The 22,565-nt window shown below is 50.8% G+C and overlaps 2 protein-coding genes across 4 annotated transcripts in view; both read right to left on the minus strand.

Moving 5' to 3' along the window:
• DDX17 (DEAD-box helicase 17) overlaps window positions 1-7,981 on the minus strand; it is a 19,400-nt gene extending 11,419 nt beyond the window's left edge. The window contains exons 1-5 of the mRNA XM_008144622.3: window positions 7,696-7,981; window positions 4,059-4,209; window positions 2,955-3,054; window positions 1,577-1,710; window positions 1,191-1,256 (exon numbers count right to left, since the gene is read on the minus strand). Of these exons, the coding sequence (XP_008142844.1) occupies window positions 1,191-1,256; window positions 1,577-1,710; window positions 2,955-3,054; window positions 4,059-4,209; window positions 7,696-7,745 (501 nt within the window). The 5' untranslated portion in view covers window positions 7,746-7,981. The remainder of the gene's footprint in view (window positions 1-1,190; window positions 1,257-1,576; window positions 1,711-2,954; window positions 3,055-4,058; window positions 4,210-7,695) is intronic.
• Window positions 7,982-9,987: 2,006 nt separating this feature from the next.
• Window positions 9,988-17,172, minus strand: LOC114232647 (protein mono-ADP-ribosyltransferase PARP3-like). Of its 3 annotated transcripts, none has more exons than XM_054719524.1 (11): window positions 17,069-17,172; window positions 16,279-16,451; window positions 14,977-15,102; window positions 14,587-14,775; window positions 14,322-14,442; window positions 14,009-14,244; window positions 13,631-13,780; window positions 13,353-13,439; window positions 12,952-13,129; window positions 11,730-11,885; window positions 9,988-11,098 (listed from the first exon to the last, which is right to left on the minus strand). In XM_054719524.1, the coding sequence occupies exons 2-11, from the start codon at window positions 16,447-16,449 to the stop codon at window positions 10,929-10,931; spliced, it is 1,584 nt and encodes a 527-aa protein (XP_054575499.1). In that variant the 5' UTR covers window positions 16,450-16,451; window positions 17,069-17,172; the 3' UTR covers window positions 9,988-10,928. The 3 variants fall into 3 exon arrangements, with proteins under 3 accessions (XP_054575499.1, XP_054575498.1, XP_054575500.1); XM_054719523.1 differs by having other exon boundaries at window positions 16,279-16,455; XM_054719525.1 differs by lacking the exon at window positions 17,069-17,172 and adding an exon at window positions 16,642-17,052 and having other exon boundaries at window positions 16,279-16,455.
• Window positions 17,173-22,565: the final 5,393 nt, after the last annotated feature.

A 22,565-nucleotide genomic window follows, 5' to 3' on the forward strand; every position in this document is an offset into this window, starting at 1 on the left:
GATCCCCAGCCCCATCAGGGCACCTGTGGGAGACAACCAATCGACGTGTCTCTCCACATCAATGTGTTTCTCCCATCCCACCCCCCTGCCACGTCCAACTCTCTAAAATAGCAATGGAAAAAACATCCTCGGGTTAGGATTGTAAGAAATAGAGCTGAGCCTTTTCTTTTCTGACTTCTAGTTTAAGCTCTCAGCCAGGCACCTTAGGCAGAAACAATGACTTACACACAATCTGACAAGCAGTTGGCCAAAATGATAGAAAATGAAGACACTCTGAAACAGGCATCATCTACACTGTTAACAATGAATCTTGCTCCTTACTGATCCATCATTTATACTAGCTAATGATAATAAAGCTAACTCAGCCACGTGGAATACATTACATAACACATAATGCAAAGTAATGTGTTATTTCCTTTTGTGGATATTAAGACATACTGCAACAATGTACGTATTAATAGCAAGTACAAGCTCAATTAAAAAAAAAAAAAAAAAAAAGCACAGCCATGGAGTGTGGCTCCGTTGGTTAGGCGTCATCTCATGCACCAAAAGGTCCCAGTCCAGACACGTGCCTGGGTTTCGGACTCAGTTCCCAGTAGGGGGCGTACAGGAAGCAGCCCATCTAGGGTTCTCTCTCCCTTTCCCTTTCTCTCTCTAAAAATCAATAAAAACATTTTAAAAAAAAACAACAAATACAAATGTTTTCAAAATGGTTAAAGACCACTACTTGAACTTATAGGAAACAGCTGCAGTGAAAAGAATCAAAACAGAAAACCATGCTGCCCTATAAATATTAACGAAAATGTTACTTAGCCACAAAGAATATACATCCCAAACCTGACTTACATCCAGAGCAGGAACCTCGTTTCACTGCTCTTTAGTATCCCCCAGAGAATCACTGAGCAATTACGAACTGCACTTGAACTAATGCTTATATATGAAGGTAATATGCACAGTGGTTAGGAGTAATATTGATTCAAATTCAAGGCCAACTGTTTATAGCTGTATGACCTTGGACAGGTCATTGAATTGCACTGTCTAAAATTTATCAGTAAGATGGGGATAATATCACTTCCAGATATGAAGGGTAGAGATGAGAATGAAATCCGAAAAAGTATGTAAAGCACAGTGCCTAAACACAATAATAATTAGTTATTCTTAGAATTATAAGCAAACTGAAACACACTTACGATTGGACCATCTCCCCTTTCCAAGTATGGCTGATGGTTAATATGAACAATTGCAGGCAGCAAATACTGAGGGGAGGGAAAAGAATGACAGTCTTGTAAGAAAACTGAGCCATTATCTTAGCAGTTCTAAATTATCACAGTAATTGATAATGTCGAACTAGGAAAACAGTACAACTGTGACAAAAATGTGCAATGCAAATTTAAACACAAAATGCTTCCATCTATTTCATATAGCTAATAAAGCTAAAGTATGGCTGATGGTTAATATGAACAATGTTACGCAATATAAATTAAAATTTTATAAAGAACTGAAAAAAATATATGGATATTTAGAATAGCAAAATAAGTCACCACAATGTTAAAAATCTTCTCATGTTGGTACGTACCGCTAATGTCTTCCCAGAGCCAGTCTGAGCAATGCCCACCATATCCCGGCCACTGAGAGCCAATGGAAATCCCTGACACTGAATCGGAGTTGGTTCTGTGAAATGCTGATCCATCAATACATCCATTACATACTCTGTAAGAGGATAAATATTAACGCTGTTAGTAAAAGGAAGCACACAGCTAAAAGAACTCTTTCTTTTAAAATATATTTTTATTGATTTCAGAGAGGAAGGGAAAGGGGGAGAGATAGAAACATCAATGATGAGAGGGAATCATCGATTGGCTGCCGCCTGCAGGCCCTCTACTGGGGGATCAAGCCGCAACCCGGGCATGTGCCCTTGACTGGAATCGCACCCTGGACCCTTCAGTCCACGGGCTGACGCTCTATCCACTGAGCCAAACCAGCTAGGACCAAAAAATTCTAAAGCACCATTTTTGGCAAAATTTACTCAGCTTTACCTCTCTCCATGAGAGGTGTTTTTTTTCTTTAATTACTATATCCCTGATTTGCCAACTACTACCTTTCAGAGAGCTGCTACCAGAGTCATTTACCTTTCCCTTCAAAAACTTGAAACCACTGCCCTCAAGTATCTTAACAAGGCACTGATACATGGTAATCACTTATTGTTTGCCAAATTCAAATTATATCCAGCTAGAAAGCAATTCCATTCTGCTATTTTTTTTTTTAACAGGTAGAGGCAAAACCCCTAGGGCAGTGATTTTCAACTGGTGTTCCACAAGAATTTTTAAAACACGCAATACCTGACTATCTAGTCAGGGATACTGACCTCTTTTTCCTTAGATTGTCAAATAAAAACATGACAACAGCCAACACAATAGCCGTCCAGTGTGAATGAGTCAAAAGTACACCTTTTTTGTCAGCTTAGCAGAAAATGTATGTATTTTTGGTGTGCCACGGAATTTTAATAATTAGTTTATGTGTGCCATGAGAAGAAAGAGGCTGAAAATCACTGCCCTAGGGGAAGAGGAAACTCTAAAAAAAAGCTATACATCAGAAAGTAGATGAGCATTAAAAAAACCCTCCTCTGTAACAATATATTATTTACTTCTGGCCTTGAGGTTTTAAAAAGTAAAAAAAATTACATAATTACTTTAAAAACATTTTTAAATTTATTTCAGAGAAGGGAGAGGGAGGTAGAAACATTAATGATGAGAGAGAATCATTGATCTGCACTAGTTCATAGGTCGACGCTCAAGCACTGAGCCATGCCACCGGGCCATGATTACCTTGGTGAAAGTATTCTACTTGGGTTTTCAACCAAGTCACGAGTATGGTTCAAAACCTTTAAACTATCTATTACCCATGTTTACCATTCAACCCAAATTAACAATGAAGATCCTGGTGAGAATACTTACGTGGGAAGTTAGCATGATGGAAGGCAAAAACAGGTTTAGGACAAACATCTCCCCCTCTCACTGTAATCTCCTTCTTACGGCGGAGTTCATCAACCTCATACTATGGAAGAACGTGAAGGAAGACAAATTAATAAACAAGTTATTTTAAACATGCAAAAAACCTTATATAGCATCTAGTTGAACAATTATCATCCAATTTGAAATTAAAATGGAAAACGAGTGAGGAGACACCCAACTTTGTGAGTCAATAAAGTAGGTGATAAGAGTTCCACTTTCCACATAAGAAAACAGATACTCAGAAATGTTAAGTAGCTTGCCCAAAATCAGAACTAGGAAGAGGGACAAAATGTAATCCTATCCTATCCTATCCTATCCTATCCTATCCTATCCTATCCTATCCTATCCTATCCTATCCAATAAAAGCCTAATATGCTAAGGGTCTGACCGTTCGACCAGTCGCTATGACGTGCACTGACCACCAGGGGGCAGACGCTCCAACTGGTAGGTTAGCTTGCTGCTGGGGTCTGGCCTATCAGGACTTGGTGAGACAGGCCAGACACACCCTGGAGCCCTCCCGCAGTCCCTCCCGGGCCTAGACTGTGCACCGGTGGGGGTCCCTCGGCCTGGCCTGCACCCTCTTGCAATGAGACCCCTCATGGGATGTCGGCGAGACGGTTTCGGCCGATCCCCCAGGCCAGGCCAAGGGACCCCACCGGTGCACGAATCCATGCACCAGGCCTCTAGTAATGAGATTAAAAACCAGGAGTACACAATGCTAATATTTTAAATTTATTTAACTTACTTCATAGATAAAAAAACATGACCTCATATACAGATAAAACCATATATGACAAATTGGTTGAAAGCATACCCAACAAAATGAGAACCAAGCAATCAATACAAAAGTACATATTGAAACTAGTTTCTTTTATGAGTACTAGTAGTTTTAATAAGAATCTAAGGAAGTACCACTGCACTAGAATAAAACATATAACAGCAATAGCAATGTATGTGTAAATTCTGGCTACTATGTTTACTTGGTTCATTATTGTGTATAAAAAAGGTAAATAAATAAGTATAAACACCCCCCCCCCCCCAACTCACTGGAGTCAGTCTTGCCACTTCTGGATGTTCCACATAAAAGTTCTTCTCAAACTTGGGGAGCTCACTCAAATCCCACTTCTTCTTACGTAAACGCTCCCCAGGATTACCAAATTTCTTCAGGGGAAGGCCACCACCACCTCGTGCTCCAAATCTGGAAATACCAAAAATTTAGCTGTTAATATTTTAAAAGAAATACACTTTAGGTGCCATAAAACATGCAAAAGATATGGTATAGTTATAATAGGTGAAAAATTAAAAATTATTAATATATCATGAGGATTTCAACCAGATTCTGAAATCCAAAAAAGTCTGAATTTTAATTCTGCCAATTACAAGATGATTTTGAGCAAATTATTTAACTTCTCTGTCCCTCGGTTTCTTATGCAAAATAGAAATACCACTTATTTCAGAAGTTGCTGTAAAGATTAAATGAGTTGGTAAAATGCTTAAAACAGTATCTGGTATAGTAAGCACTCGGTACAAGTTAGCATTCAATCAATACTTACTGGGTATCCTCTATATACCAGGTACTGTTTTAAGAGGTCAAGATACTAAAGTGAAAAAACAGAAGTCTCTACTCTTTTATAATTAATATTCAGACAAGTAGGTAAGGGAAGACATTAGTTTAAGCTTAAGTTAAGGGTAAGACTGTGACAGGTTGTACTGACTATTTTAAAGGGCCTTAGTTTCCTGGATTTCAAGCAATTCTTGAAACTGTGACTTAGAGACCTAGCTAGACATTTCTCTAAATACAAATATATATAAAGATTGTTGGCAGGAAATTTTCTTGGAATATCTACGTTCCAATAGGCAGAACTGAGTCAATTTCATTTACACTACTGCTCAGCTGGCAAGAGAAACCAGGAACCAACACAGGAAAAGCATAATGCATACAGATACATACATCAAAGGTAAAACATCTGACATTTTCAATATGCCCTCAGGTCCAAAAACCACCTGGATCAGCCCCCACACACATTTGTAAATGAAACAACCAACACAGTTTTAGCAACAGAAAAGCCAAGTCTCTAAACAGTCTTGCAAAGAAAGTAACAATGAGCAAAGACCAACTTTTAGAGATTGTCAGTACAGTTTACATAATTCATGTGGTTCCTAGAAGGTGCCATTTCAATGCTGCTGCTGCTCCTGCATTCCAATGCAACCGAGATCTCCCAGGGGTCCTCACACTTTTTAAACAGGGGGCCAGTTCACTGTCCCTCAGACCGTTGGAGGGCCGGACTATAGTTTAAAAAAAACTATGAACAAATTCCTATGCACACTGCACATATCTTATTTTGAAGTAAAAAAACAAAACGGCAAAAACACCCGCATGTGGCCCGTGGGCCGTAGTTTGAGGACGCCTGTGACTTAAAGTAACGAATTAGAACAACTTTTCAACAGTAAGGTTCCTGTTAAGGTTTATAAAAAAGAACCCCTTATTTTATTAAATAAAAATGTTTTTTCCTTTCTCCTTAATGCCTTGGCTAATTATCCAAGACATACCATTCTACACTAATGATGCAATTTGAAACATGGGGTTCTTTAAATATGCTGTCTTCTACCTTTATAATTAATGCTGATTTCAATATCTATTCAAGAGAGCCATTTACCTTTGCAGAATTTCATAGCAAATTCATACCATCTTTTAAAGATGCATGTGGCATACTATGCTGCTCCTTAAATGCTTTACTGAGTTATTAACAGTTTAATTTGGCTCTACATACCAACATGCAAAATCATGCTAGTTAAAGTGAACAATGCACACTTTGGACTGTAAAAGTACACTGACCTCACTCATTCCCCTTTGAAAATAATAATCCATTTCAGCTCTGTAACACAGTTAAGGACAAAACAATAGCAATTCAAAACATTAAAAAAAAATTCATAGTGGGCAACCCACTTGGGTCCCCTCCATCCTAGAGGGAGTCTGTCTCTCAATAAACTTTGCTTTTGCTTAAAAATTTTTTTCATAGTAAGTGTAGTTAGGGCACATATTTTGAGTGTCACTTTGCTTGAAATGAGTAATTTTTAAAGCGTTTAAAAATGCTTCTGATACTAAAGTGCCAATATGGGATAAACTATGGATCAGCAATTCACTTTTCAAATTTTATTACTAAAGAATATATATGATGCAATGAAATATTAAGTAAACAGGCAATAGAACATTTACCTGTACCTTAGTAGACTCTGTATGCCTATTTCAAATTTACAACACCCAGCATAACTACCTCGAATTTTAAACATTCCCTTCCTTTTTATAGTCTTGCCATATTTGTAGGTATCCTTATACGCATTACCCTACCATATCTTGCTTTTTTTACTCTTGAATTCTACTGTATGAATACCCACAATTTATCCAGACATTTATTTCCAATATTGTCATGAATGATGCTGGTACAAACTTCTTTGTACATGAATGCTGGAGCAGATGTACAAGCATTCCTCTAGGCCTTAGGGCTTAGGGTATAAAGCCTGAGAGGGATTACTGGACCGTTTAACTTCAGTAGGTAATTTTCTTTTTCCTAAGGTTGTCCTGATTCCCTTCTAAACTTAGCTCCACTCTGAAACACGTAGCAAACGGCTCACTTCTAGTCCTCCAAACTTCTACGGTCAAGTGTTTTCCTTCCTAACAAGGCATAAAGCAAAACAATCCTTTTTGTATTTTTTAAATTACGTGATCATTGAGGTGCTTGTGACTGGTAGACCTGATACTCGTGTATCTGAACCACAAAAGACAAGTTTGGAGAAAACAATGAACCCAACACCTACTGCAGAGCGGCAATTACAAGCAGCCATCTCAATTCCAGAGGACATGGCAAAGGAAAGGCAACTTTTATTGCAAAAAAGAAACAGCACAGATCTCTCTCTTACGCGACTTTCTCGTTTAGCCAACTTTTAAGATTTGAATTTCAGTACCTGGGAGGCCTTCAGTTCTAAACCTGCTCACTTCCAGCCCTGTCACCGTGGCGTCACATCCAAAACTTTCCAGCTAGGCCGAGAAATGAATGCTCCGGTCCAATTACAGAACGTAACGACCGAAACATGGAAGGGGAAAAAAACAACCACAAAGACCCAACAAAACCCCTCCCTTCGCAAACACGCCATTAGATGGCAAGTCCATTGCTTTATATTCCAATGTGCGTCCTTCCAATGATTTAAACGCGGCTAATGGCGATGCGAACACTAGAAGAGCGCCTCTGGCTTCAGACCAGGTTTCCCGTCCCGTTAAGTTTCCTCTGGCGACAAATAACACGAGAAGCCATTTCGCGTTAAGATCTTCCTAGGCTGAACTTCGAGACCTCCTTCCATTCTCAACAAGAGCAGCCGTTCCACCGGGGAGCGCCGAGGCCCGGAGAGACCAAACGGCTTCCCCCAATGGGAAGGCCCAGGCCGCCCCTCCGCTGCCCGGCGGCCGTCCGCAGGGCGCTGGGGCGCCGCCAGGCCACCCCCTCTGCCCGGCCATCAGCGGCCCCGGGGCCCAGGCGCACCCAGAGGCCCGTGCCCTAGGTCGCTATTATGTCCCGAGCGCCTCGCTTCCCGGAGCCGGGAGCGTTGCTCCAAGGCCGGGGGTCCCCAGAGGAAGCGTCCCCGCCACCCCCAGCTCCCACAGGCCTTTCCTCTTCTCCTCCCCCCTTACCCTCCGCGGTCCCGGTCCCGGTCCCGGTCCCCAAAGCCGCCTCCGCGCATGGTCCCAAATGGATAGAGGTCTGGGAGCGGGGCACGGATGGCCGCGCTCGGGAGGGCCTGCGGCTCCGGTCTGGTGACGACCGATGGCGGCGGCGCCTCCGCTGTTGGGGCGGCGGCAGGCGCGGCGCTCTCTCGCTCCGACGCGCTATCTCCCGTCGCAGACGCCACCGTCGCCGCCTCTCTCGTCGGAGACGGTAGCAAAACACAGAGAATCGGGGTTATAAAGTCAGTGGGTAGGTTTGGCTACGCTCAAACCCGGCAGGGCCGCGGTTTAGGCGTCTCCTTCCTTCCCGGCGACTGCACAAAATGGCGGCCGGCGCTGAGACTGCTCCAGCTTAACGCTACGTAGGTCGGAGGCGCTACGTAAATAGCGTGGCGGAATAGCCCCCGGGCTTCGCGCGGTACTACGGGTATTCTTGGAAGCATGTTACGCCACTTGCGAAGATGGGCGCACTTTGCGGTCGGTAGAAGGGGAAAACAAAATACGGAGCGGGCGTAGCGTTCTCGCGCCGCCAGAACTAGAACGTGGGGCGGGAAGGTGGGAAGAGCCTCCGGCGCGACGTAACATTCTTTGCGTCGTTAGCCGGCCCACTGTTGCGAAGATGCGCAGTATGCGTAACGCATTCTCTTTGAAGAATAGAGGGTTTTGCCCAGTTCGACCGCCGGGGCGATAGCGGGGCTTGCTTTTGCAAATGCTTTGCAAAGAGAATAACGGCCCTCCATGTTCCAGTCGTCAAGTTTCAGGGTCTGCAAGTGCCAGGAGCCCGGAGGGGCTGAAAGGTCCCTGGCTGGCTCTCTGGCCCCGCAGCGCTGGGCCTGCCCCGGCGCCATTTCCTGTCGGCTGCCTTCCGCCGCGCTGTCGCCGGCAGCCATGACGGGTGCGCCGTTCTTGCCGGAGGCGGCAGGCCGCGAGGTCCCGGCTGGGTTAAAGCCCTCTGCTCCACCCGGTTCCCACGAACGAGCCTGTCCTCAGCAGAATGTGTGCACTGCCGGGGCGGAGCACAGCGGACCCACAAAGAACCCAGTGTGGGGGGACCCCTCCTGAGGTAGCCGCCGGGGTCCCGACCGCCGTCCAATGGCGCCGCCTCGGGAGGCCCCTCCGCCGCCTTTAAGCCGGAACTCGGCGCTGCTCAGGCGGCCCGCCCCGGGCCCTTAGAAAGGCGGTCTTCAGACAGAAAAGGTGAAGGGATAAGTCTTGTTTTGATTTTATTTTTAAATATATGTTTTTTATTGGTTTCAGAGAGGAAGGGAGAGAGAGAGAAGCATCAATGATGAGAGATGCACCCATCAGCTGCCCTCCGCTGGGGATGGAGCCGGAACCCCGGCCTGTGCCCCGACTAGGACTTGAACCCTGACCTCTAGTTCATAGGTCGCTGCTCCGTCACCGAGCCGGCCAGGTGATGAGACCTGTTTCTAACCATTCTCCATTCTGGGCCCGTTCTCCATTCCTTCCAAGCTGGCTTCCTTGTCCCTCACACTGCGCTTGGAAGCCTCACCGTCTGGTCAGATCCAGCCACAGGATGGTCCGGCTCTGATTTCCATAGTGGGTGTAAGTGGGGAGACTCGGGGCCCGTAATTGTGGCCTGCTGTCGCCTACTCTTTCTAAATGTCTCTGAAATTATTACAAGAAGAGCGTAAGGAAAGGGGCTTCCTGACTAGCCATTCAGGTGTCTCTTGGGCCGCAGGCGCAGATGGGTCATCAGATCCATTGGGCAAACGTTGAACGCCTCCAGCACTGCTAGCAACGGGCACAGCAATGAGCAAAGCAGGTGCTGCGCTCATGGAGTTACAGTGGGGGAGATGGGCAAATGTGTCTGCCGGGGTTGCTCACTAAAAAGGAAAAAGCAGGGAAAGTGACAGAGTGTGCGTGTGTGCCCGTGGGGAGGAGAGCATGCTGGAACAGAGTGTTGAACAGGGTGTCCTGGGACAGCTTCCCGGATCGGAGGGAGTGACAGAGGGAAGAGCAAGTGCAAAGGCCCTGAGACCCTGTGGCTGGAGCAGAGCCAGGAGGAAAGACAGGAGAGGGCCAGGTTCAGAAGGGCTTGCTGGCTACTGTGATTGAGCAGCCACTAGCCCATGAAAAGACATGGAAGAACCTTGAATGCATTATTGCTAAGTGAAAGGAGCCAATCCGAAAAGGCTGCCTATTGTATGATTCTACCTATATGACATTCTGGAAAAGGCAAAACTGTGGAGACAATAAAAAGATCAATGGTTTGGCACCCTGCTCAGGAAGCGTGTGCTCACATGGCATGGCACCCTGCTCAGGAAGCGTGTGCTCACATGGCGTGGCACGGCGATTCTGAATTTCCTTTTCGTGTGGGATGGCGCCAACAAGTCAATAGACTGATGTTGACGGGAACGGAGATGCTTATTGTGAACGGAGAAGCAAGTGTGAGCCTGGGACTGGGAGAACGCAAGGCCCCTGTGGTGTTGGATTGGAGCTGGAGAAGCAGACACAGCACCCGCACCCTCGGGTCTGGGTAGGGTGACCCCCCGGGTGCTAACGGGCATCGTTCACGTGGCAGAGCTGGGCGCTCGGTGTGTGCTCAGCTGGTGTGGAACATGCAGACCTGAGACACGTTGATGCCGAGGCAGGAGCGAAGCTCGGCTTGCCTGGCCACGTGCGGGCCAGCGGACAGATGGCCGGGTGGGTCCCCAGATGGCCACCAGTTCTGAGGGGATAGTGAGGGTCTTTGAAAGCGCAGTGAGCAGGGGCGGTGGGGGGCCACAGATGGACCAGGGTGGGTGGGGTGGGCTGTGGGGGTCACGGTGGAGAGGAAGAGGCCCAGGCTCGTGCGGCTGCAGCACAGACCGTCGGAGCCTGGGGTGAGCGGACTCAGTGTTTAATGAACCTGCTGCCTGCAGTCCAGCCTCCACTGGCGGTCACACCTCTGGGACGGACAGGCTGGGCCTGGGTGGACGGCCCGGGCGGCTAAGGGGTCCGACACCCTCACTCAGCCTGTGCCCCTCTAACTACTCAGCCCGGGGATGCCAGGCCCTCGCACCCGTCACCTCAGCAGACGAGACTCGGGCCGCAGCCAGGCCAGGGCTAGTGGGGATGGAGGGAGCCGGGACCACTGTCTGGGACACAGAAGGGAGATTTGGGAGCGAAAGGCGGTGACGTGGGCGAGAAGACAGACGGCAGTCTGTCCCTGGCAGGGCCCAGGGTGAGGGCGGCGCTCAGAGGCCCACCTCCAGCAGGTACCGCAGGCGGCACTGGCTCTCCTGGTAGATGCAGTACTCGCTCTGGGAGAAGGAGGAATGGCTGAACTCGGGGCAGGGCGTGGGCCGGCCCTGGGGCACTGCCACTCTCTGGCCGTCCAGCTCCAGCTCCGTGTCCTGGGTGGGATCTGCGTACACAGCAAGGGCCAGGGGTGACCCGTGGGTCACTGGTCCTTGGCCTCAAGGGTACGTTCCGCCCCTATGCTCTCCCCTTCTGCCACGGGGAATGCCCACACTTCCCACCCTGCCAACCTCCAAACCACGGCACAGGCCAGGCCTCTGCCTGGACTATCCCCCTCCATTCCTTTGCCTGGGAGACTCCTGCTCATCTTTTTTTTTTAATTTTTTAATGTTTTTGTTGATTTCAGAGAGGAAGGGAGATGGGAACACCAATGATGACAGAGAATCATTGATCGGCTGCCTCCTGCATGTCCCCTACTGGGGATTGAGCCCGCAACCTGGGCATGTGCCCTTGACCAGAATCGAACCTGGGACCCTTCAGTCTGCAGGCCGATGCTCTATCCACTGGCTAGGGCCACCTACTCATCTTTTGATGCTCAGTCAATGACACCTCCTCCTTGAAGCCCTCCTGGATACCCAGGGATGATTGGTGGGATGACAAAGGGAATGGCTGCAGGAAGGAAGCCTGCTTCTCCCAGCCCCTTCTCTGATGCCTCCTCCTCCTGAAAGCATCCTGGGCCCTGACCTTGGCGCCCCCTCCCTCCCAGGCCCGCGCAGCCTCTGCGGCCTGGGACTCACCAGGCTCCGTGCGGCCTCGGCCGATGACGCTGTCGAAGCCGGGGGGTGGCTGCTTCAAGCCGGGCTCGTCAGCCGTGATGTGGTGCTCCCTGCCCAAGGCCACCTCCGCCAGGAACATGTAGGCGATGCGGTGGGCCCCACACGACACGGTGGTAACTGGGGGACACGGCGGCTCAGGAGGGCAGCTCGGCCCCAGCCCGACTCCCTGGGCCCCTCGCTGCTGCATGGGTACCTCCTCTCACTGGACCCCAGCGCAAAAGGCTGCCCACTCTTCCTCCTGCAGACACCCCTCGTCCTGGCCGCGCTCCCCCCCACCCCTCACTCCTGCTCTCACCAAGGCTGGCCATGGCCTCCCAGGGACAGACGTGGGTGGGGGCTTTCCTCCCTGGCCGCTCTGCCACTAGCACCCCTCACCCCCGGCCTGGACCGCCGGCTCCGGCTCCTGCGGCCACCCCGCCTCTTCCTTAGGCTCCTCTGCCTCCTGCTCGACCCCGTGGCCCTGGCCTTGGCAGCCTCAGACCTCCTAGAACTTCAGCCCCATCCGCCCTTGAGCCTTGCAGTCTCGGGTGGGTGGTGTGGTCTCAATGATGGGGTCAGCCTGGCTGAGGAGCCAGTCTGTGAGGTCCCCCCAGTGAAGACACCTCTGGATAGAAACTTGCAGGTCACTAGAGACCCCTGGGGCCCTTCCCCACAGCTGTTACCCGCTCCTGCAAGTCCCTCACGGATTCTCTCCTCCCCACTCCACCGTCCCGGCCTGGGTGCCCATCCCCATGGCCTGGTGAGGGCACCGCTCCCTGCAGCCTCTGGCCTCTGCCACCTCCCCATGGCCACAGCCACTGAGGGCCTGCCACATCCAAGTCCCGAGGGGCTCCTGAAAGGCCCTGGAGGTGGTCGTAAGCCCCATGATCCTCCAGGCCCCCAGGCCCCGCCCACACAGGCCTTTGCTCTGAGCTTTGCCAAAAGGCCACACTGGGCCGGGTCCCACCTGCCGCGCCCCAGCTTCTGCGCCACCCTCGCTGCTTGACTCAGGCCTGGTTGGCACGCTCCCCCGCCCGCAGGGCCTTCTCTAGGAAGCGTCCCCAGGTGCCCCTGAACCCCAGGAGGCCCCGCTGAGTGCTCTGGTCAGTCACAGTTCGAGGGTCCCTCTCCCGGGTCCTCCGCAAACGGGGGCCCACCCTCTCAGTCCCCATGCCCGCCCAGGGCTGGGCCGAGGGCTCCTCACCGTAGCAGGCCGACTTGCTGTTCTCCGAGGCGAAGTAGATGCCCTTGCCCACGCGGCCGCCGGAGTGCAGCATGATGCGGAGCCCGCTGGTGAGGATGGCGGCCATCACGGCCACCTTGGTGCTGTGCCACAGCAGCCTGTGGTTGCCCAGCGTGGAGTGGGCCTGGAACCTGTCTCCCTGGGAGGAGGGGGGGAACAGGAGAGCTGTGCCCACCAGTTCGCGGGTCCGAATGAGGCCTGGGAACCCCGGGGCACTCACACCCTCATGCACACACCCACAAGCCCAGGCCCGGCGGAAACGGGTCCCAGAGGCTAAGACGATGCAGTAAGGGACACCTAAGCCAGGCCCTCCATCTCCCCGATCCAGGCAGGGATGGGGAGGGCTTCGGGGCTCCCCTCACCTCCCCGTCTCGGTTCACTTTCCAAACGTGCCGTAGCTCCGGGCTCCTGTAGCTGCCGCAGGTCTGCTTCAAGTAGGTGTGGATCACCTGGGGGGGGAGAGGGCACGGGGTGCCAAGGGCCAGAGGCACTGGTGAACCCTCACTGGTCCCCCAGTGGCGGGGCTCTCAGAGCTCAAGCCCTAGAGACACAGGGAGGAAGGCCAAGGGCAAGGGGCCGTGGGCAGAGGGCAGAGGGACGGTGCCACGGTTAGCTCGGCTGCTCCGGAGGCCCAGCCCACCTTGTACTCAGGCGCCTCTGGGTCCAGCAGCTGGAGCTGGCACCTGAGGAGCTGGTAGTCTCGGTCCAGGGGGTGCGGCACCTCCTCCACCTCCTTCTCCTCCTTGGGGGCTGCCTGCAGGGTCTGGGTCAGCTCCATGTCCTCCAGCACCTGCGGGGACGGCACCAGCGCTCGTCCACGTGACCTCCCAATCCCCCTCCTCCCGCAGGATGGCACCGTGGCCATCCCGCGCATCTGTCCACCTGCTCAACCCCCAGCTCTCTGTCCTCTGGCCTGCCCGTCCATGTCTGCCTGCTGGGCCACAGACCCCACCCCTGATCACCGCCCCGCCTGACCTACCCCCCCCCCGCGCCCCCCCCACCCCATCCCCCACCTCACCTGCAGCATGTCCTTCTTGGCCTGCAGGAGCTCCAGGGAGCTGATGGGCGGGGGCGGGCTGCGGCGGCCGAAGTTGTGGGGAATGACGGTGTAGAAGTCGGAGGACAGGTCCTCCAGGCTGCGGCCGCCGGCCACGTCCGCGGGGCCTGTCAGGACCACCTCCAGGGCCTCCAGGGCCTTGAAGCCCCGCTTGATCTGCTTCTCGCTCAGCTTCCCCAGGGGCATCTTCTTCACGTCTGGGGGCGGGGAGAGCGGGGAGGTTCAGCCGCTGCCACCCCCGGGCTCCTGCCCCCCGCCGGCCCCGGTTCCTCACCCAGGTTCATGAACATGTCCTTGCTGAAGATGTTGGTGATGAGCCGCCGTGTGGCGGCGTCCAGGGAGCAGGGCCGCACGGGCTGAGCCATGGTCCTCACCTGGGCAGGGAGGGTCTGCACCTGCGGCAGGGCCAGGCGAGGCGCGAGGCGCGAGAGGGCAGGTCTGGCCTGAGCTTGCACAGCGGGCAGTGGCAGAGCCCAGGGGCTGGGGGGAGCCTTCCCTCCCTCAGCCCAGGGCCCGCCCACTCCCCGCGGCTACCTCACCTTCTCCACAATCTCCTCGATGTCGTCTTTGCCTCGCACGTCGATGAGCGTGTACTTGGCCGGTTGGGCCACGAAGTGCTCCCGATCCGCCCAGCGGTTCTTGGTCTTCTCCCAAAATTTCTTCTCGAAGTCCTTCTTTGCATCCTCCAGGGACGGGAAGGAGCTGAGCTTGTGCTGGCCATTATTTCCCTGCAATTGACAGTCTTCAGGGGGTGCCCACCGCATTGCCACCATAGCACCTGCTGGTCCGTGGTGCCAGGCCCTGTGCTGAGCGCCTGGGAGGGTCGGCATCTGTGGCCTTGGGGCCGGAGTATGCGGTGGGACCCTGGGCAGCTGGGGCCTGTGCTGAGCCGGGAGAGGCAGGGGAGGCGGGAGTGGGCGGGCCCTCACCACGCGGCCCCAGCGGTTCCAGCAGGCGAAGCGCCCGCCGTCCTCCAGCAGCTGGATGATGTAGAACTTGTTGTTATTCTTCCCGATGTTGGTCTGGTTCAGGGTGCAGTCGTAGTCCTGGTACACCTGGGCCAGGGGGCAGGGCAGGGCAGGCTGGCGCGGGCGGCCGCACCTCACAGGGGTCTGACTGCACCGGGCGGCAGAGGAGGCCCTGGCTGGGGAGGCTTGAGGGGGTCATAGTTCTGCCCCCAGAGCCTGAGAGGCCATGGCTCACCTCGGGCAGTGGGGGAGGTTCTGGGAGAACAGGACGCGGCTGTGCTCTGGGGCAGGGACTGAGGGAGACCGGCTCTGGCCTGGGAGGATCTCGGGGGGACACAGCCCTCCCCTGTGGGCTGGTCTGGGGGACACAGGTGAGCCGGCTTTAAGTGTAGGGGGGAGGCCTAAGAAGCCAGGGCCTGCCCTGCGGTCTAAAGTGCAGACAGGAGCCCTCCTGGCCTGGCTCATGGTTGAGTGTCTGTCAACCTATGAACCAGGAGGTTTGATTCCCAGGCGGGGCACATGCCCAGGTTGCGGGCTTGGTCCCCAGTGTGGGGCGTGCGGGAGGCACCCAATCTATGATTCTCACCATTGATGTTTCTATCTCTCTCTCCTTCTCCCTCTCCCTTCCTCTCTGAAATCAGTAAAAACACACCCTTCTATATAATAAAGAAGTAATATGCAAATTGACCATCACTCCAACACACAAGATGGCCGCTCCCATGTGGATATGAGATGGCCGCCAAAAGATGGCCAGCAGGGGAGGGCAGTTGGGGGCAACCAGGCCGGCATGGGTGGCAGCGGCAGTCGGGCTGGCAGGGGAGCAGTTAGGCGTTGATCAGGCTGGCAGGGGAGTGGTTAGGAGGTTATCAGGCTGGCAGGTAGAAGGGGTTAAGGGCAATCAAGCGGGCAGGTTGGCGAGTGATTGGGAGCCAGCAGTCCTGGATTGTGAGTGGGATCCCAGATTGGAGAGGGTGCAGGCTGGGCTGAGGAACACACACACATTCCCCCCACCCCCCACCCCCAGGCCCTGTGCACGAATTTCGTGCACCGGGCCTCTAGTTAAAAAATAAAAAGAGAGCAGACAGGAGCTCCCCAGGTCTGATGAGATGACCCTGGCTGACCCTTGTGGGGCCTTGGAGACGTACCTGACTTGGGACCCTTGAGCTCCATGGCCAGAGCCCAGCTCCAGTGGGGAAGGGAGCAGGTCTGAGTGTACTTGACCCAGGAGGGCAGGCTCCGGGCATGGCTGGGGGACCCCCTTACCTGGGTCCCAGGGTTGCAGCTGAGAGGACACAAGTCGTCCACGCGGACTGTGTGCTTCTCTGTGGGCGCGGCCCTGAGGGCCTCCGCAGTGGAGCGGAAGCTGTCCTCCTCTGTCCCCTGCTGTTCCTTCTTGTCAGGGCCCTCACACTGCACAGGGGGCTTGTGATCCATGGCTGTCTGGGGGCACCAAGAGGGCCTTCAGGCTTCCATGGCCTTGCACCCCACCTGGCTGGTACAGCACCAACCTGCCCCACCCTGGGTGTGCCTTTTGGTGAGCTGCCCCTCCGCCTCCATTCCACCCCTCCGCCTCCATTCCACATTCCCAGCCCCAGCCCACAACCCGTTTTCTGTGCCCCAACATGCCTTGTCCCTGGTCCTGGGGCCAGGCCAGGGCCCTGTCTGGTGTGCCCACTTCGGTCAAGGAAGAGTGGCTCCCTCCCCTCTCTGGCTCTCCAGTTTGTCCAGGGTGTGGAGAAAGTGAAACACAAGTCTTCCCTCCCACTTATGGGCTTCTCCTCCCTCCAGAGCATTCAGGGGCTCTGCCTGCTCCTCCCCCTTCTCAGCTGCCTGGGGCTGGTATGGGTGCTGGGCTGAGTCACCCCAGCTATGGAGGAGAATGGGCAGTGGGGCCAGGGGGCAGCTCCCCTGAGGCCAGATCGGTTTCTCCCGAGCTTGTGACCCAGTGACACAGAAACCCTTCCCAGTGAGCTCAGTAGTTCTGGGTTGCCAGCCAGGGTCCCAGTGGCCTTGAATTGCCAAGGACTGCAGACCAGGGCCATAGGGCACTTACCCAAGAGAAGCAGGGACCTGGGAGAGATGGCGGTCTCAGGCCCAGTATCAGGACCTCCCAGGGCAGTCCCAGTTCTAGGGGCACCGCTAGCAACCCTCCGTCAGCCTGAAGTGTGACTTAGGGAGGGATTTCCCGACAATTCCCAGAGGCGGGGAAAGGCTGGGCTGTGGTGGTGTAGGATTCCAGCTAATTGGTCACCAGACGGGTGAGTCAGAGGATGGGTGAGGCTGGTATGTCAGAGACTGGGTGAGGCTGCTGTCTGCATCCTATCCCATGAATGGGTGGACACGATCCCACACTGCCAGGGCCCAGAGGGCTGACATGCCCTGAGGGCTGCTCCCCAGGCCCACGCATGCCATGCGTGTCCATCGGTGCCCAGTGACCTTGGGCCTAGGTGTGGGCATTGCCTTCCTTCCTCCGGGGCTGCCTGGATTCGTGTCTCCCCCCAACCCCACCCCCAGTTATCTAGTGCCAGACTGATACTGTTGGAGAGTGGGAATTTTTGCCCATTCCAGAGAGACCGTGGACTGTGCCCCAGATAGAGTTGTCAGTGCTGACACCAGGCCAGGCCTTGAGATACGGTCTCATGGCCCCTTCCCAGCACGTAGGCCTTCTTTCATAGATCACTGTCAGCTTTTTGAAGAACAGGATGACCCTGTAAATGACATGGTCATCATGGCATGATCCTGTTGTTGCTTAGGAAAAACTGTTTTGTCTTGGGTTACTTGTTCTGCAAAAATAGGCTGTAGTTAATGTGCTTAAAAGTGGTCCTGCACAAAGGGTCGGGGCTGCTCTCTGGACTCCCTGCATGGAGAGAGAGCAGTCAGCTGGCCAGCTATTAAAGGCTCCCTAAATTAAAAAAAAAAAAAGATCAATGGTTTCCAGGGGTTGAAGGGAGGAAGGGAGGTAGAGCACAGAGGATTTTTAGGGCAGTGAAAACTATTTTGTATGGTATCATAATGTAGATACATGTCATTATACATTTCCCGAACACATAGAATGTACACCACCAAGACAACCCTAATGTAAACTATGGACTTGGGTGATTATGTGCCACTGTGGTTTCATTTATAGAAACAATGGGATGTTGACAGTGGGGGAAGCTGTGTGTGTGTGAACACAGGGATATATGGGAACTCTCTGTACTTTCCACCCAAAAAATAGTCTTAAAAAATACCTAAGGACTAACAGCTATTGAGTGCTCATGCTCACCATGTTCCAGGCATGTGCTATGAGCTTTTATTTTATTTTAGAAAAATGAATAATTCTGTGAGAAAGAGATTCAATCCTAGAGGATATTTAGGTGTTTTCAATTGTATTGGTAATGTTTCATTTCACAAGTATTGATGGTATTATTTTTAAAACTTTTCATCTTAAATATTTCATAATACATTTAAAATATGAATGAGTGAAGGAGAATAAATGCAACTTTAATTTCATATGAACTTGCTCACTGAGACAATGGGTTGTTAGATCAATCTTTACATCTGGTCTGCTTGACATTATATTTTATTCCTCAGTGTTACTGGTGTTCAGGTATACTCTCCTAGTGTGCTTAGTCACACTAAGGCATCTTTCCATAAATTAATCAATACTGAGGGACTAAACATACTGAAGACCAAGGGTGAAGGCCTGACCCTGAGGCATGGAACATTCACACCATGTGAGATCTCTTGGGAAAAATCCAACTTGCCTTCACCAGCTGAAACCCCTTTCTTTGCCTGCCTTAAGACTTACATAGTCTTAAAAATGTTATTTAAATACTAGAGGTCCAGTGCACGAACTTTGTGCACTGGTAGGGTCTCTAGCAGCTGCTGGCTGCTAGCCAGGTACTCCCTCCCTTCCCCTGGCCACCCGCCCCCTGGTCAAACTCCCAGACAAACTCCCAGTTGAGGGGAAACTTTGCATACTATGCTTTTATTATATAGGTTTTAAATCCTGTGTTGCTATTTTACTTCCCAAGATTCTGTGTCTTAAATGTCCCTGACCATACTGTAATCTCTTGAAGATATACTCTTCCTATCCCCAATGGACTCAACATAGAAGACCGTTTTACTGTAACTGGTTATACTGATGACCCCGAGGAACCATGCCTCCCAGTACTCAAACACCTGGGTAATCCCCTCCCACAATGACTCTGGGTTTAGTGCATGACTTGCTTTGCCAATAGAGCATTAGCAAGCATGAGGCAAGCAGAGGCTTGATACGCACTTGCCCTCTTGGAACCCAGCTGCGTTGTAAAGAAAGAAGCTCAGGCTAGACTGCTGCATGATGACAGAGAGAAGTCCTACCCTTCACAGATCCCTGCCAAGGTCCCAGATATATGGGTGAAGCCATCTTAGATCTGCCAGCCAACCCATGAGCCACATGAGCTGGTTCCTTGCTCCAAAAAGAATGCCTCATCTTTTTTCTAGATGTCATTTTAGGAGGTGAAGGTAGAACTTCTGTAGCCATCTTTTACCATGACTGGAGCTTCTGGAGAACAAAACCAGCACACTGAGAATGGGAAATTGGAGAGAAATAAAGAAAACCTGAGTCTGTGATAACATCATAGAGTTGCTGAATTAACTGTGGAGCTAGTTGACTTCTGGACTTTTTATTATATAAGATAGCATATTTCCTCATTGTTTAAGTTACTTTGAGTTGGCGTTTTTTGTTACTAGAGGTTCAAGCCATTCTAACTGATACATTCCTCAACCAGCTCCACTGGGACAAGTACAAAATGCCTGACATACCTGCATAATATATAATAGACATTTAATAAGTTTGTTATTGCTGAGGAAATTAAAATAATGTTTGTGGTGGAGAATGCTAATTGCTTACCCAACAACCATTCTTCTTTTCCTCCTTACTTACAGAACTCTGAATTTTAGCTGGGCATATTGCTGTCTAGAACAAAAGGTTATTTCCCTTCTTTGCATATAGATATGACCATGTGTCTAAGTTCAGGCCAATGCGATGTAAGCAACAGTGTTGTGTGAGAGGGCCGATTTATAGGAGATGGCTCTGCTGGAAGGAACCTGTTTTTTGTCCCAATTTTCATCTTGCCTCCCCAACTTGGTTTCTCTGGCTAGAGTTCTAGGCACCACTGAAGCCATGAACTGACAATGAGGATGGAAGCCAAGAGCTAGAATGTCAAGCAGAAAGAGAAGCCTGGGGTCCTGATTGCTACCACCCCAGTCCGATTCTTCATCATCTCGGAATTGAATTATTATTATAACTGTTTTTCTAAAATGTCTCCCTGATGCCAGTGTTAGTTCCTTTACCCATTTTACTGTGTCTCTAATAGATTACCCCTCCAGCTTCCCATGCCAACAACATTCCATCAGAGCATGCCTGGAACCTTTATTTTTCCACTTCAAACTTTGCTAATCCTCGGCCTGACTGAGTCTCTACCAAATGAAAATGAAGGTCACTGATACTCTTGTTGCAGCAAACTAAATAAATACCTTCTGTTCTCATTTGGTGGTCTTTGTTTATTTCCACAGAATGAATAATCTATGCAGGACCTGACTTGGGGGGGATGTAAGCCTCGAGCTGTAAGTAGCACCTTGGCGACTGTGTAGGCCGGGGTCCTCAAACTTTTTAAACAGGGGGCCAGTTCACTGTCCCTCAGACCGCTGGAGGGCCGGACTATAGTTTAAAAACACTATGAACAGATTCCTATGCACACTGCACATATCTTATTTTGAAGTAAAAAACCAGAACGGCAAAAACACCCGCCTGTGGCCCGCGGGCCGTGGTTGGAGGACGCCTGGTGTAGGGACAGCCTAAGAACAAGAGCAGCACGGAGATGGGCGGAGCAGGACATGGAGGGGGAGAACAAGACCTGATGATGTGCTTTGAGTCTTGGCTCCACCTGTGGCTAAAGCCAGCTCTCCTGGATTTTGCCATTTCATGAGCCAATGAATTCCTGTCTTGCATTTGCTAGTTTGAGTTTCTGTGGCTTGCAACCAAGAGTCATGACAATAAAAACTTTCTTTTGAGCCCCTCCCACCCTCTTAGCATAAGGGTCCATAGCAATTTCCACAGTCTGGAGGAGAGGGAGAACTGGAAAGCCCTCACGCTTTGGTCACTGACGACAAATGGAACCCTGACCTAGAAAGGTTCAGTGGGCACCGAACAATGCGGCGCTGCCCCAAAGTTAGGCTCCAAGGTTACAGCTTTTAGTTCACATGCTCGGCTACTGTTCTCCAAAGCAGGACCTATTAGAGTGGCTGGACCTAGGGAGGTGTCTAGCCCAAGCCACATGCCATTTTAAAACCAGTCCCCCTCACAGAACTGTAGGCTCTTGTGTTGAGCCCTGGTTTATAACCCTAATGCCCACCTCTTGGTAAATTCTCCTGGTCTGGGGCAGGGGGCTTCTCAGCTTAACCTAGAAAGATTTTCTGAATTTCAACTCTTGGGAGTTTTATTCCCCCCCTCCACTTACCAAAAGGCCCTGGACTCCTATACACATTAGTCCAGCCCCTCGCCAGAGCTCGGCATACAAGGGAATCTCTAGGAGATGCTCAGTTTTTCTCAATAAAAATTTCCCTTCTCCAGGACAAAAAAGTATGTATTTATATTTGTATTCTAAAAGAAGTCATTTCTTTTCTTTCTTTCTTTCTTTCTTTCTTTCTTTCTTTCTTTCTTTCTTTCTTTCTTTCTTTCTTTCTTTCGAGGCTTTGGTTGTGTTTACACTGTAAGTCTGTTCTCTCCAGGGGTTGATTTACCTGAAGTCAATAAACATTCTATTTCTATAAAAGAAGCCATTTCTTAAATGGCCTTGCAGAATATAAAAAATCTGCTCTTGATGACTTTATCTTCGTTTATTCAGGGAAGCAGTTCTGTGGTTTAAGAAGTGTAAGATGAAAAAAAGCTCTTATTTCCCAGTACCCCACACTGAACAATTCTGCTTGTTTGGTTGGTCTCTTGTTTGTTTCCAAATCCCAGCTTCTAACACGCTGTCCTTCAGGTTACCCTTTCCTCTTCTATCTCTGGAACCCTACAATCCAAGACCACACTACTGACTGTATAATCATTTGCTCTTTCATTCTTCATAAATAATAGTCTTTTCTCTTAATTAGTGTACACATACTTGGAGAGCAGAAATCAGTTTCCCTGTCTATTCTTTATCACTTAGCATTCAATATACAGTTAGTGAGTGAATGACAATGAGCAAGTATCTTTTGTAACAAATGGTACTTTCAAAGCTTGAATTAAAAAAAATACGTATTTTATTGATTTCAGAGAGAAAGGGAGAGAGAGAAAGATAGAAACATCAATGACGAGAGAGAATCATATCATTGATTGGCTGCCTCCTGCACCCCCCACACTGGGGAAAGAGCCCGCAACCCAGGCATGTGCCCTGACCATGAATCAAATCTTGACCTCCTGGTTCATAGGTCAATGCTCAACCACTGAGCCACGCAGCGGGGCTTTTTTTAAAATTTCTCTCTCCTTTCCTCTCTGAAATCAATATGAAATAATATAAAATATTAAAATGACATTCTTT

The sequence above is a fragment of the Eptesicus fuscus genome, chromosome 7, assembly GCF_027574615.1.
Source record: "Eptesicus fuscus isolate TK198812 chromosome 7, DD_ASM_mEF_20220401, whole genome shotgun sequence".
NCBI classification, from domain to species: Eukaryota; Metazoa; Chordata; class Mammalia; order Chiroptera; family Vespertilionidae; genus Eptesicus; species Eptesicus fuscus.